Source organism: Merops nubicus, unplaced genomic scaffold (assembly GCF_000691845.1).
Source record: "Merops nubicus isolate BGI_N331 unplaced genomic scaffold, ASM69184v1 scaffold44132, whole genome shotgun sequence".
Classification (NCBI taxonomy): Eukaryota; Metazoa; Chordata; class Aves; order Coraciiformes; family Meropidae; genus Merops; species Merops nubicus.
The window spans coordinates 24752-38050 of record NW_008593683.1 but is presented as its reverse complement, the minus strand read 5'-3'; the positions used below and the strand labels follow the sequence as shown (position 1 = coordinate 38050).

The following is a 13299-nucleotide window of genomic DNA, read 5'->3' as shown; positions in this document are numbered from 1 at the left end:
GCCCCGGCTGCGTCCCGCCGGGGAGCTCTGAGGGAGTGCGGGCCGGTGGTGCTGGCGCTTGCTGTGCTGGCGTTGCGGACCCCGTGCTCCTTGGGATCGCTCTGTTGCCATGCTGAAGGGCAGCTGCCCAGTCAGCTGGCTTTATTGCTCCTCACGGCACTTCATCAGTCAGAGCGTGCACGTGAGATTGCTGCACGAAGAAGTAACCTGGTGTCCACCGGGTCTGGGTGCTGAATACAGGAGGCAACAAAATCCTCCAGACACGGAGTTTTGTTGCCTTAAAGAACACATCCCTCCCTACAACTGCAGAGCTGTCAGTCAGTCCTCCCTTCAGCCAAAGTCCACGCCAGCACAGCTTGTTCTTGTCCTGGCTGAGGGCAAAAATATTGTTTGTTTCTCCTAGAAGTTTAGGGGAGAAACTGTCCTTTTACATGGGCTCAAATACATTACTCATTTAAATACTGATTTTCTCACTTAAAACCAAGCAATAAATTGAGGCAGGCCTGAATACTTAGGTCCTGGAAAGAACCAATACATGCAATTGCTTCTTCGCACCCAGCATATTTTGGGGAATAGAAGTTGATTGATTTTGCTTCAGTGGAATTCCAAAACTCCTCCACAGGTGAACTGCTGTTACTACAAAATGCCACACAAGGAACCTGGTGGTAACTGCATGAAGCTTGTTTCTTGTTGCAGGGCTGACCATTTCTGGCAGTGGTCAGGGGAGCCCTGACCACAAAAACCCCCTGACCACAAAATGCTTTGTGTTGCCTGAGATAATGAACGCTCCCATACAGCTCCTGCTCCCTTTGCTACGATGTGATGTGGTTCAAGAGAAGATGTTGTCGTTGGTCTAGGGAGATCACAAAAGCTTGTCTAATCACACTTTCAGAGGAAAGATCACCCAGACAGTATAATTTATTTCTAGAAATGTTAACATGATTCAGCCTGCGCTGACATTTCTGGAGATGCCTGTGCCCTTTGTAATAATTCACGACCATGTTTTTGCTTTTTGTTTTTTAAACCAATGCAATGTTCATTTATTTTTGTACTTACAAAAAGAGCCACCCCATTTTATCCCTCTCCCTCCCCCCAAAATGCCTTTTACAAACATTTAAAAATTAAAAACCAGATGATGACATGTTAATTTGGTAGAATTATTTTGAAACATAGCTTTTGTAGTTAGAGTTAAATTTCCTACAAGATGACTTTGTAGAGATAGCCTGATTATCGGCCAAATAAAATTCCATATTACAAGTTAGCAAATTCTAGTACAAAAATAGTCCATGTGTTAGAACAGCCTCTTATTATTATTATTATTATATTCACAGGAAAGAGTCTATTGGCTGCATAATACCTTAATATTTATGAAATTTCTTTTTATGTGGCTCATTCATCTAACTTAATATAGTGTTGAGCCTCAATAAATCCTCAGGCAAAAACCCTAAACAGGGTTAAATATGCTGTTCAGTGTACTCTGAAGTACTGTGCTTTTCACAGGACATCCAAGAAACCCCACAAACAGTTCTCAGCTAGTTTTGATATTAAAGTGAGATCCAGATCCAAAAGGACCCCCCACGACTTTCCATAGAACCAGAGGCCACAGCTTCGATGGTCGAGTTTCACTGGGGAAACGGTCTAGCTCATCCACTCATTTTCACGAATCCACCTGTCAGCTTCTTTAAAAACTACAGCAGGTCACTCCTGAAGCATCTGGGACCCTTGTGGCACTGCCCTCTTCAGGAGTGTCCCCGCTGGCCGGGCTCTCGCTCCTCTTCTGTCTCTGGTTAATGCTGTTCAGCAGTTTCTCTCGGACCAGGCCCCGCAGGGAAAATCTGGGGAAATGCTACTTGTCTCTCAAGATGTCTAGCTGCTCTTGATACTCTGTGAAAAGCCTCTGGAAGCGGAGGTTCTGTCCAATAACAGGAAGAAGCTCTTTCAATAGTTCTCTCTTTCGTAAACCCTGCACAAAAAAACCCACAAAAGCATCCTCAGGATATAGTACTTGATATCATGAATACATTCCATAGAGCTGTTGCAGATTCAGGCCTTTTTTCCTGCCTGAAGAGCTGTGTATCTTATGTTCTTCTTACTCTGCTTGCTTGACTCCCAGAATAAAAACTGGTTTTACTTTTATATATACATTCATGAAGCTGGTGCAGCCTCTGCAGTTGCAGCCTCCAGGTATGCTCTATGTCACTATTTCAAATTGCTGTCTGAGGAATGTGGAGACCTGAACGTGCAACTCGGCTCCATCTGCATGATACTCAAGACAGCACCAGAGCTGAGACTGTGGCAAGAAGCACTTGTATTTATTGCAGGTGAAACCACAGACAAGTGCCATGGGAGGAAGCCTGCTTATGAGATTAGAGCAGAGCATGGTCAGCAAAAATAATTTGTGATTGCTTTTTTGCTACTAAATTTAATCATATTTTAAGTTCTATTGTCTACCTATGTTCTGTAATTTTCAGGGGAAACTCAGCCTTATTCTTTGTTAAACTTATGAGGACTTACCATAACTGTTGATTCCCACTGACTTCCAGCTGAGTAATGGACTGGACCCAGTAAATCCTTGCATAATTCTCGCAAACGATATTCAAACCCTGAATAGTATCAGAAAATAAAACCACATTCATCAGCATTGCTCTATATATAACCACTCCACAATGTAACTGACGATATTCAGAAAAGAGTTACAAGTACCCAGAATAAATAAAGCCATAAACATTGGTTTCTCAAAAAGTATATTATTCTTCTAGCAGCAAATCTTTGGAAAGATAAGATGATTTGTAAAGGACTTATTTTAGAGTTCTGAATGGTCTTATTTTAAGTTCTCAAAAGTAAAAGCACTAATAAAGATGATCTATAATAGGAAGAAAAACACAAGTAGTTATTCCATTTTCTTTTAACAGATGCCCTAATCTCAACCTCATTCCTCCTTCCCACAAAAATATCAGCTTTTAAAAAAAGGAACAAAAAACACTGGAAAACTGACATACTTCAATAGCCAGAGTACTAATACAGGCAATACATAATTGGGGAAAAATGGAGTCAGTAGTTAAAAAAAACTAAAACACCCACAAACTCCCACATCCTTCTGAAACTTTAAAATATTACTAAACTAGAAGAGCTCTCTGAAATACTTAGCAAAAGAGCTTATAACATAATTAAAATGGATCCAATTAATATGCACAAGAGTTATTAAAAAAAAGTAAAATAAAATCTTCAATAAAGTGACATATAGTTTCCAGGCCAGCTTTATTTACCCAAAGTATCAGAGGGAGGAATTCACTCGCAAGTAACAAGGTCATCTGTTCCAGATCACTTGCTAATCCAAGGTATAATAGATTTGATATTTTAATGGACTAGAATTCATTAAATGTTGAAACCATCATAGGAATAAAGGGTCAATAATAAGATGTGCCATTTGCAAAATTTAGCAGACCTAGAAAACTATTGAAAGCGTAACACACGTATGGCAAAGCAGAATGTGCAGTGACATCCAGTGTACACACACAGGGCAGTGACACTTGTGCAGCACAAGGAATCCTGAACACGCAATAGAGAGGGTCTCAACTGGGGAAGACTTTTAAAAGTATAACCATCTCTTTAACATAAGACCCAAGATGAACATTTTAATTTCCACTGAGGAAGGACTGAGGGAATCCTATGCAGTTCATCAAGATCTCTTGTTAAATAAGTTAAAGGACAAAAGGTAAGGATTAATGAGCTCATTTTTAATACTGCCAACACCTATTAGGTGGCCTTAATATGAACAGTTTTGCTTCCCTCTGTGTAAAATTATTATGCATGGTGAGAAATAAGTTTGAATTAATACAATGGGAATTACTAAATTTGGAATGCAGACAAGCACCGATACAATAAAGATATTTATAATTCAAGAATCATGAAGACAATTGGTTAACCTTATTTAACATAACAGCACAGAGATGTGGTGCATTCAAATATAAAAGTGCCCTTTCCTGTGGATTTCTTTTCTTTCAGAATTTAACTTGTGGAGCTCACCAGTACAGGCTACTAAAATTTTAGAATGTAAACAAAAAAAGTATGAAGTGCAAGCAAAACAAAGTAAATTCTGTGCAGTTTTATGTGTTCTGGTACAAAGTGTCAGTGACTGAGCAACTCTTCCATTTCACATCAGACAGCAACTGTCAGTTGGCTGAGGAATGCAACGTATTTTACAGGGTGCTGCTGGCTCCTCTGAAACATCTGTAGTTGCTATCAGATAATATATATGATCTGTATGTAAGATATGACAGACCACTGGGCTTTTTTTTCCAAGTTTTGTATTACTGAAGTCTGCAGATGGGAGTGCTTCCCCAGACCATGATCTGTTCACAGTCAGCGTGTCAAAACAGGATTGCTGAGCACTGTAGGAAGCAAGGGCCCTTCAGCTGTTTTGGTTTTAGGTAAACACCGAGTCCAGTAACTAAGTGCTGAAAGGAGAACGTTAAGTGCTACCATACGCACACAGGACACGAGCAGAGCGTTTCATACAAGCCCACCAGAGTGATAAGGGAGGAGCAGAGCGTGGCAGGTCTCACCTTCATTCACGAGGTACCGTGCATAGATGAGGAGCCAGTGGCGATACTCGTGGCTGGACTGTAGCGTAAGTGCTGCTGCTATCTGGTTCTCCAGGTACGCAAGCGTCGTTTCTTGTTGCACTAAATGAGGCATGGAGAACAATCTTGCAGCTTGCCTTCCTGAACTACAAACCCAAAAAATTAACATGCCAGCCACAGAATCAGATACTTGTTCAAGGAATATATATTTTTGTAGTACAAGCTATTCTATGTTTATCTTTCAGATGCATCTATTGTCTCCAGAGTTCAAGGTTTTACTGACAAAGGCAGCATTTCACAGCAAACTGCCTTCCCCCCACAGGACCATTTACAAGTATCAAGGTCCACGGAGGGTTTTCTGCCTCCTGTTCTCTCTCCCATTCATCTGCCTTCTCTTTACAAACACATGCTCATCAGTGACCAATTGCTCCTAAATATTTATAGGGAAATAAGTTGATTGCCTTTACCTTTCTTCACCCCTCACAGGTGAAGTTGAGAAACAAACACAAGGTATGAAGTTTGCCTAAAGCACTTAAAGGATTTCTTACAAATAAATGTCCTAAGAAGGCTAATTTGAAAAAAAAGTAACCAATTATTTCCTTTTTGAAAAAAACCTGCTATTTTTCAGTCTGATATTTTCTTTCTCTCATAAAAAGTGTATTGTTTGTTTGGATTTCAAATATTTTTCCCAATTAATTCCCTTATCCTCTAAGAGAACAGTGATAAAATACAGTTACTCTCACCAGAAAAAGTAAACTCAGATGTAAGAGGCAGAAGTAGCACAGAAATCTGCCTGGGAAATCTAATTCAACTCCAGGTGAGGATGGGCTATTAAATTACCTACAGGAATCTGCTCTGGCTCTCACAATTCTCTGGTGATATTTTCAGATGTTAAAAGAATGCATTAGATAACTAATCACTCGACTTTCTCAAAGACTTCATTAAGTAGACCCCTTGAGGACAACTGAACTACTCAAATATTGTAGGCCTACTCCAGAAAGTTGGTATACTAAAAATTAGAATGTAAAATGTTAAGTGGAAGAAACTGAGTTTAGCTAACCAACACTGAGGTCCCTTCTAACCTGCTACTCTATGATAAATATCACAGGTACAGAATCATCAAATACTTCACTCATCCAGTAAAGAGCAGCCATAAAATGATTGAGTTTACAGCATTCTTTCCTGCCCCACAAACAATCTAACAATAAATTTAAGATACAGACTATAAATGTGCAAAGGTTTGAAAAAAAACTAAAACAAGACTGTATGAGCTACTGATTATTTCAGAGCCGTTTGACATCTTGAGAATTAACTCACTGATTCAAGCACATGGATAAATAATAGGAAAAAAAGGCAAACGTGCTGATGCAATGAAGCAAGTAAGCGCGTACTTCGATGTTCGTCCCTGTATCACAGCTAAGGGCCCGGAACACAGCATGGCTTCTTGGGAGGGTAAACTGTTCCTGAAGTCTGCACACTGTGCTAGAGAGTCCTGCTTGTCAGAAACAAGATTCCTGAAAAAAAACCAACCAAATGAAAAGCAGGTTTAAGGAGAGTAGGCAGTGATAATAGGGGATTCAGTTCTGTTCTGCCTCAAAGCAGAACTTGGATTTTCACAGATACCCCTGAGGTGTTCAGGAATTCCACACACCCCAACTGTTCCCACTCCCTATCCAAATTCTGCTTGTGTTCTCACAGGAATGTCCCTCCCACCCCAAAGCTTCACAACATTAATTATGTAATACAATTTAGCACTAGTTTTGAAGGAATTAACTTTCTACTTGTCATTTTATATCTAATAAGAAGTCATGCTCCAGAGCACAGACTGGAGTGAACACAGGTAATGACCTTCTTGTTAAGAACTCGGTGCCAGAACCTCATGCCAGGTTTCCCCACCCACCAGAGAAGTCACCACAAATCATACACGTTGACAGTCTTTCCCATGCATTACAGCTACTCCTTCCTATGGAGGGAGCTGACAGTTCCAGCTGGCATTTCCACACCTAATCCAGGATATCATTTTCACTGGTCTGAGACGTAAGGGAATCAGTGGCTCAAATCAATGATAAGATTAGACCTTCAGACAGCTCAGAGGTAGAATGGCACAAATATTTAAAATACCCTTTACTGCTTTATCATGTTAAAATTTCTATGATGACTAAAGGGATTGCTATTTTATATATTTCTAAAACTGTGATACAATCTAAGAAATGATAGCAAATTCAGAATGATGGCTCAGAGGCTGTCTGCTGCTCTTTATTGACTGGGAACAAATAAGGTGCTTTGTCTTTTCCAAAGGACTCACATCAAGTAGGCAACTAATAACAATTATTCCAAGGAGAAGTTAAAACAATAGGCCCTTTGATCAAGCATGCTCATTACACTAAGCACAATAATGATATTAAGACTTCAGTACATTTTTTTTCCCGCTTAGAAAGACAACAAAGAATCTGTTTTGGAAAGACACTGTAAGTAATTTAACCATGGAACTTTATGTATGGGAACTTATGCCTTCACAAAAGTAAGAGAATCCATGAGGAGAGCCTATCAGATACCAAATAAGACTCTCATGTAGCCTTTCCTTCTGTTTAGGACATCGGCAATGACTCTCCTCTTCCACAGGATTTCTCCAACATATAATGATTTCTTCCCTCCTCCTTTACCTGACTTACTATCTTCATTAAACTTTTATATCTTGGAGACAAGGAGCTCTCTTCAAACTTGACAGAGCCAAAAAAATACTAACATGTGATAGAGACTAACAGTCAGGCACATATGCATTCAGGATTGGAGTGTCTAAGTCTTATTTTCTCTGGAAACTGAACAAAATTTTAACATGTCTAAATTCTCAACAAAACACTGAAAATTGTTGTAACAACAACAGAACACCATTCCTTGACATGAAAAGTGAATTGTAAGGCTAGATTTCTTTAAGCATTACCAACTGCTTGGCAGATTCAACGGATGTACATCAGCAATAGTATATATGATGTACGTCAATAAAGAGAAGAGTATGCACTGTGTAGGAAGGAGTGATAAAGTAAGCTGTAGTTTAACTCTTTAATTTAAAAAAATGTATTTTAAACATAAAAATCATAGGAATATGAATAGAGCCTAGATATACAACAGTGAACTAAAGGAAAACTAAGCCTGTGCGTGATCCCATTCAGACTAACCTCAAAATATGGAGTGAAACAGTAAATCAGAACACACGTAAGTTCAGCTAAGTTGTAAAAGTGGGAAATAATACATAACTTACCATGTAGAAAGAGAAGGATTAAAACAGTATGCCTTGCCATCAGACATGCTCATTACAGGTATACCATGCTGAGTCAGCAAGATCTGAGAGACCGTTGCATCACTTCCTACAAGTCAAATGAGACCAAAGTATTTCTTTTGGATTCTTCCATAACAGTCAAATGCTATCTGCCATTAATTATCAGTCATAGCAACCAACAGAAAAAGGGTCCGTGACTGTTACTCTCAAGCACTGACTGGAAGGTCCAGATACAAAATAATGATGGTAAGCAACAGGCTCAGTGCAGGAGCATTAAAATCACACTGTAGCAAAATACATTATCATTCTTGATGCTGCAGTTTTTTACAGAACGTGGGCCTAAGTGGTAACATTCTCCCTATCTATGGGCAATTTTCAGTGATTCTGCTGTACCTTCTGTAATCCAAGAAGCCTTTATCTTTCTTTTTCCAATTAAGTTAAAGTTCTGAAAACCAGTATACTTAGAAAAGTCTGCTCTCTAAGAATATAGTATAAGTGTCATAGATGGAGTGTTTCATTTTCTAGCATATTCCAGGCCTAGGGTTTGTGCATGTAACTTCTAATGATAACACATGCAAACTACTCGCACAACTACTCTAGGTAGTTTTGATTAGTATTACATGGATTAAAGCTAAAATAGAAGCAAATATGCTCCAAGACACTGCTTTTTTAATATTTTGGTTTGTGCCAGATATTGTTAATTATAGAAACTGAAGACTCTGAAATAATGAATCAGAAGATAATCAGTTGCTGTTTATCATTATGATAATAAACACGAAAAGTATGCACAGAGAAACTGTTGTAATAGCAGATTTACATTAAATATTTATTTTGTGATATTCAAAACACTGAATTTTCACATTCAGAAGCAAGCCAGAGCAAAATAAGCTGCAGAATCTTGTATGAGTCTGTTGCCCACTGATACTCCCATCTCGGTTATTTCTGCAGTGTTTCAACATTGCCAGTGACTTCCCTTTATTACATAATAACGAAGATTGGTAACTAAATGACCTGAAATGACCTTTTTATTACCTGAAAATATCGTTTGCAAAGACTCATCTCTAACAATGGCTGTCTGCTTGTGAACATCCCTGAAAAAGACCAAAGGACAAATCTGCAGTTTACAACTGAAAGCTCCAAAATCATTTAACAAACACACTTCTTCAATATTCATGACAAAGTGGGAGTTTGAAGGAGCTTGGTTGTTTAGTTTTTTTTTGTTATTACTTTTTTTCATTGTTTCAATGACATTTTGGCAAACTCAAACCCCTTACAGCAAGACAGAAGTAACAGCAGAGAACATCTTTTATGGCTTCATCAGGAAACCTCATTACAGCTAAGCAAACACTAAGGATCCAAGTAACTCCTTTAGGAGCTCTGACTTTCACGAGACATTAAATTAAATTCAACAACTGTAAACAAGTATTGTCATTTTTAGTTTGGTATCTTGAAGATGGCTAGAGTACTTCTAACTCAGAAACTCATGTACTTTACTGGCTAAGTATGATGGAATTTGGAAGTAGCCATATTTCTCCTTTCCCCCAAAATCCATTCTATATGCATGACAAATCTATCCTAGGGAGGCTGTTTAAGCAAGTAACTTCAAGGTGATCCTTTATCTTGCTTCTAGAATCAAATTCAGTATTATGTACTGTCCTAGAATAAAGAAACAGAAATCAAGTCCTGTCCAGTTAACTTTTCATATTATATCCAAAGGAGGACTGGAGTTCAGACCCAATGTGGTTTAGGCCTAAGTTTCAACAGCAATGCATTGACACAACTAAACAGTTATGTATATAAATCAGCCCAGCCAGCTGCTGCAGCCTAACATGGTACTTACCAAACAGAGAGTGTAGCAGCAGTGGTGAGAGCCATGATGTAAGAACCTGTGCAGTGTAGGGTGGAAATGGGTGTATTCAATATTATAGGAGGAAGAAGGCGACGACCACAAGCTGAAAACACTGACAATGTTCGTTTCTCACAGGCTACACTTACAATCTCACTGAAAAGAAAAAAAAAAAAGACTTTTACCTTTTGTCAATTGCAAGTAGCATAAAACCAAACTGATTTCACAAGCTATCACAGAACTTGGGCTAATTCCCCCCAAAGTAGCTATTACAGCTTTCCAAAAAATCCTGGGTACCAAAAGGAAAGGTCAAAGCCAAGACAGATCATATATAACTTTTACATATATATACATTCCATGCCTCCTTTAATTTGATTTTTACTATGATGGCCTAAGGAGATGGGCAAGAGAATGTCTGCAGGCAGAGACAGTATATTGTATTAGACCACAGACCATAGCTGGAAATACGATTAAAGGTTTCGGGTCTACACAAGCTCTTCTTCAGGCCAGTACTTGTACATAGCTTTAAAATTTGCTGCTTACTCTTCAGTTCCAGCCATCGTGCAGGCTTCAGACATACACTTTTAATTTAAACTCTGAGGTTGGAACTAAGCAAAGTTGAGGAAAAATAAAAGAGGAAAAAATGCAAAAGACTCTGGAAAATATTTCTACATCACAAAACACCCTATTTCAAATTTTTCATTCTTTAGTAGTTATTGTTAGTAGTTACCTGAACAAGTGGGACTTACCATTATTTAGTGAACTTTAATGAAGAATTTACAGAGGAAATGTAAATATACAGGATAATAGTTGTAACTGGTTAATGAGATTTTGTGATGCTTTAAGAGTGCATAGAGCTAATACTTAGTCTTAAGACCAGTTTTATTCCAAGAGCAGTACCTCTTTTTATCCACAAAACATTTACTATGGAAGACTGGGTAAAATTAACAATGGGGGGGGTGGCAAAACCAGCAAATAGTGGTCAACAGAAAGAAGTCAGAAACCTTACAGAAAACTCCACAGGGTAAGAGTTTAACAGCATCAACATAGTAGACCAGGTTAGCTGGAAGAGAAGTAGGACATCTGGAGCCAAGCCCAAAGAATCACAAAGAACCCTAATAGAAGTGATACAGTTAATCAACTTTTTTCAAAGAAGTAGATGAAAATACTTTCAAAGCCTCTGCTTACTTTTAAGTATGTGTGTCCAGGGGTAATTAAATTCCTCTAAAGTGTACTTTTGTACACCCAAAAAATGTTTTCTGGCCTTCAGGACCCTCTTCCACCAAAATATACTCTCTTACCAGCTTCCTGCTGCAGTGAGAATTCGACTGGTGAGGACTGTCTCCCATTCCTTTCCTTCTCGATTACACTTTAACCTGCTCAACTTGGAACCTCCCACTGTGGTCATTTCATTCTCCACTTCAAGGTACATTGATGGATCTGAACTTACCTGAAATAGAAAAAATAAAATACTTTTTGGAAAAGAACTACTCAAAAAAGCAGCAACTGCTATTAGATCTAAACCAATGTCATCTTTAAGAACAGATTTAAGTATGGCACTCTGTTTGAAGTGGCTTCAAAATACACAGTGGTATTTCAAAAGAAGCAGACCTCTGAAAATCAGTCTTGGCTAGAATACAAATAATTTTTTTGTATCAGAGCATAGGAACAAAGAAAGAAAGGTTGTGCTAGTTTGTGCCTCCTACTTAAGGGTGACAGATCAAGTCCAGATGTGCCCAGTAACCCTACAGCCTTGCAATTGGAACCAGCCTACTACAGGCTAAACCCACAGAAAACTTATTTCATAAATATCTAAAGTAATACTATTTGCCAGTCTCTTCAGATGTAAAAGCACTTCTACAGAGCTCTCAGAAAATACTTTTTTCTCTTCAGCAGTGTACTACCAACACAGCTGTAATAACAATGCAGCAGTTACTCTCATTGGAGACTCTTACCCTTACAATAAACTTTGGTTAACCAGGAAGGACTGATGAACCAGAAGTATTCCCCTCTGAAGCTTAAGTTCATACAGAAGTGTCCTATTTTTACCTGATTTGCCACTAACTTCTCAAACAGACATATCCTTAAAAGCTGAAGTGTACCAGCCTGCTTACTTGAACATATACATGTATTCAAACACCAATTTATCAAAGGATCTGAATAACCTAAGATTATTTTTTAAAAGAAGGATTTTTTCCCCCCACGTATTAAGCTTTTCTTCCCTTACAGTCTACTTACTTGCAAAGTAAATGATTTCTGTGGGATTGGGGTTGGCAGTTTAAGTGCTAATGCTGGTGCAGAGATGCAAGCAGCATCCTTCTCAGAGGCCAGTGTAGCTGGGGACTGGAGAAAAGAGAAAAAAAACCACCAAAAGTAGTTTTTTCATTTAAAAAGTTCAAAACAAAGATATTCAATAATATAGATTTAAAAAAATACTTCTCTTTCAAATCATGCTACAGATACTGATCTTCCTCCTGTTAGTTGTATAAATACAATTGTTTTAATATTGTTTCTAAGAGTTTAAAAAACAACACAAAATAGATGTAGTCTTTTTTTTTATATTTACCCCCTCTATTCAGCTGCAACTAATTAATGGAAATTCTGGTCTATTGCATGGAAAAACAAAGCTCTGAATACTGAAAACAAAAGGAATCTATAAGCCCTAAAATGGTGGAAACTCTAATGCAACTTACTACTTCGTAGTTCCTAGGAAATTCATAACCATTTAAGTCATCATATTCAGGTCAATCTATTGTGTTTGGGCTACTCACCATCAAAAACCACCCAAAACCTGATGGTGTTTCTTTTTATTTAAGCAGTCATTTGGCAGGCTATCACTACTTAGCATGCTGGTATTGTTTAGTAAAGAGTTGCATATTTATATAAAGGATGGACACATTTGCCACACTATGTGCATCTGCTTTTTATAATCTTCAATTTTAAAAAGACCAAGTTTAGAGGCAAGGAAGACAAATAGCTAAAAAGTCTGAGGGACTGATACTACTTGTGTCTCCCTGCCTGGTTGGAACAAGTCAACAAGCAACAAACTTTATAAAATGAACACTGAAACCCACAGTGAGTCTTTTTTATTTCACCTGAACAGTTAAAGTTACTGGTACAAGTCTGGAGTCTTTTCGAGGCCTTCCTTTTTTCTTCTTTTCTACTGTTTCTCCCTCAAGTTCCAGTTTCCGTTTGGGTGCACTGAGTGGTTTGACAGCTGGAATCTTCTCTTCACTGTCACTGCTGCTCTCCAGAATATCCTTCGGCTTATTGTCTTTAATTAAATTCTGATCCTTCAGTCTGAGCAAGTAAAAAAAAATATATTTCACATTTTATATAAGCTGCTTCCAAAAGCTGCCACATATCCTATGCACTGCATTCTTGTAAGTAAAAAGATATGTTCTTAGCCTTGTTTGAGTGCATCTCAAAATGCACAAAAGCAAGAGGAGGAAGCTGAAGAAGCATGGCAAATCCTCTGCAAAGGTACAATGTGCAACATATATTCTCTCCTTTAAAAAAAATTAACCAAAGTAGCAGTTAGCAACTGGATAAAGCTGTAAATAACAGCTTTATTTTTGGCATTTAGTTCCCAT

The 13299-nt window shown here is 38.2% G+C and overlaps 1 protein-coding gene across 1 annotated transcript in view; it reads right to left on the bottom strand.

Moving 5' to 3' along the window:
- Positions 1-1837: 1837 nt before the first annotated feature.
- The window catches only part of LOC103768372 (protein HIRA), a 29378-nt gene continuing 17916 nt past the window's right edge, over positions 1838-13299 (bottom strand). The window contains exons 16-25 of the mRNA XM_008935513.1: positions 12802-13006; positions 11945-12049; positions 11008-11156; positions 9701-9862; positions 8893-8951; positions 7843-7948; positions 5975-6097; positions 4566-4729; positions 2515-2603; positions 1838-1963 (exon numbers count right to left, since the gene is read on the bottom strand). Coding sequence (XP_008933761.1) covers positions 1847-1963; positions 2515-2603; positions 4566-4729; positions 5975-6097; positions 7843-7948; positions 8893-8951; positions 9701-9862; positions 11008-11156; positions 11945-12049; positions 12802-13006 — 1279 coding nt within the window. The 3' untranslated portion in view covers positions 1838-1846. The remainder of the gene's footprint in view (positions 1964-2514; positions 2604-4565; positions 4730-5974; positions 6098-7842; positions 7949-8892; positions 8952-9700; positions 9863-11007; positions 11157-11944; positions 12050-12801; positions 13007-13299) is intronic.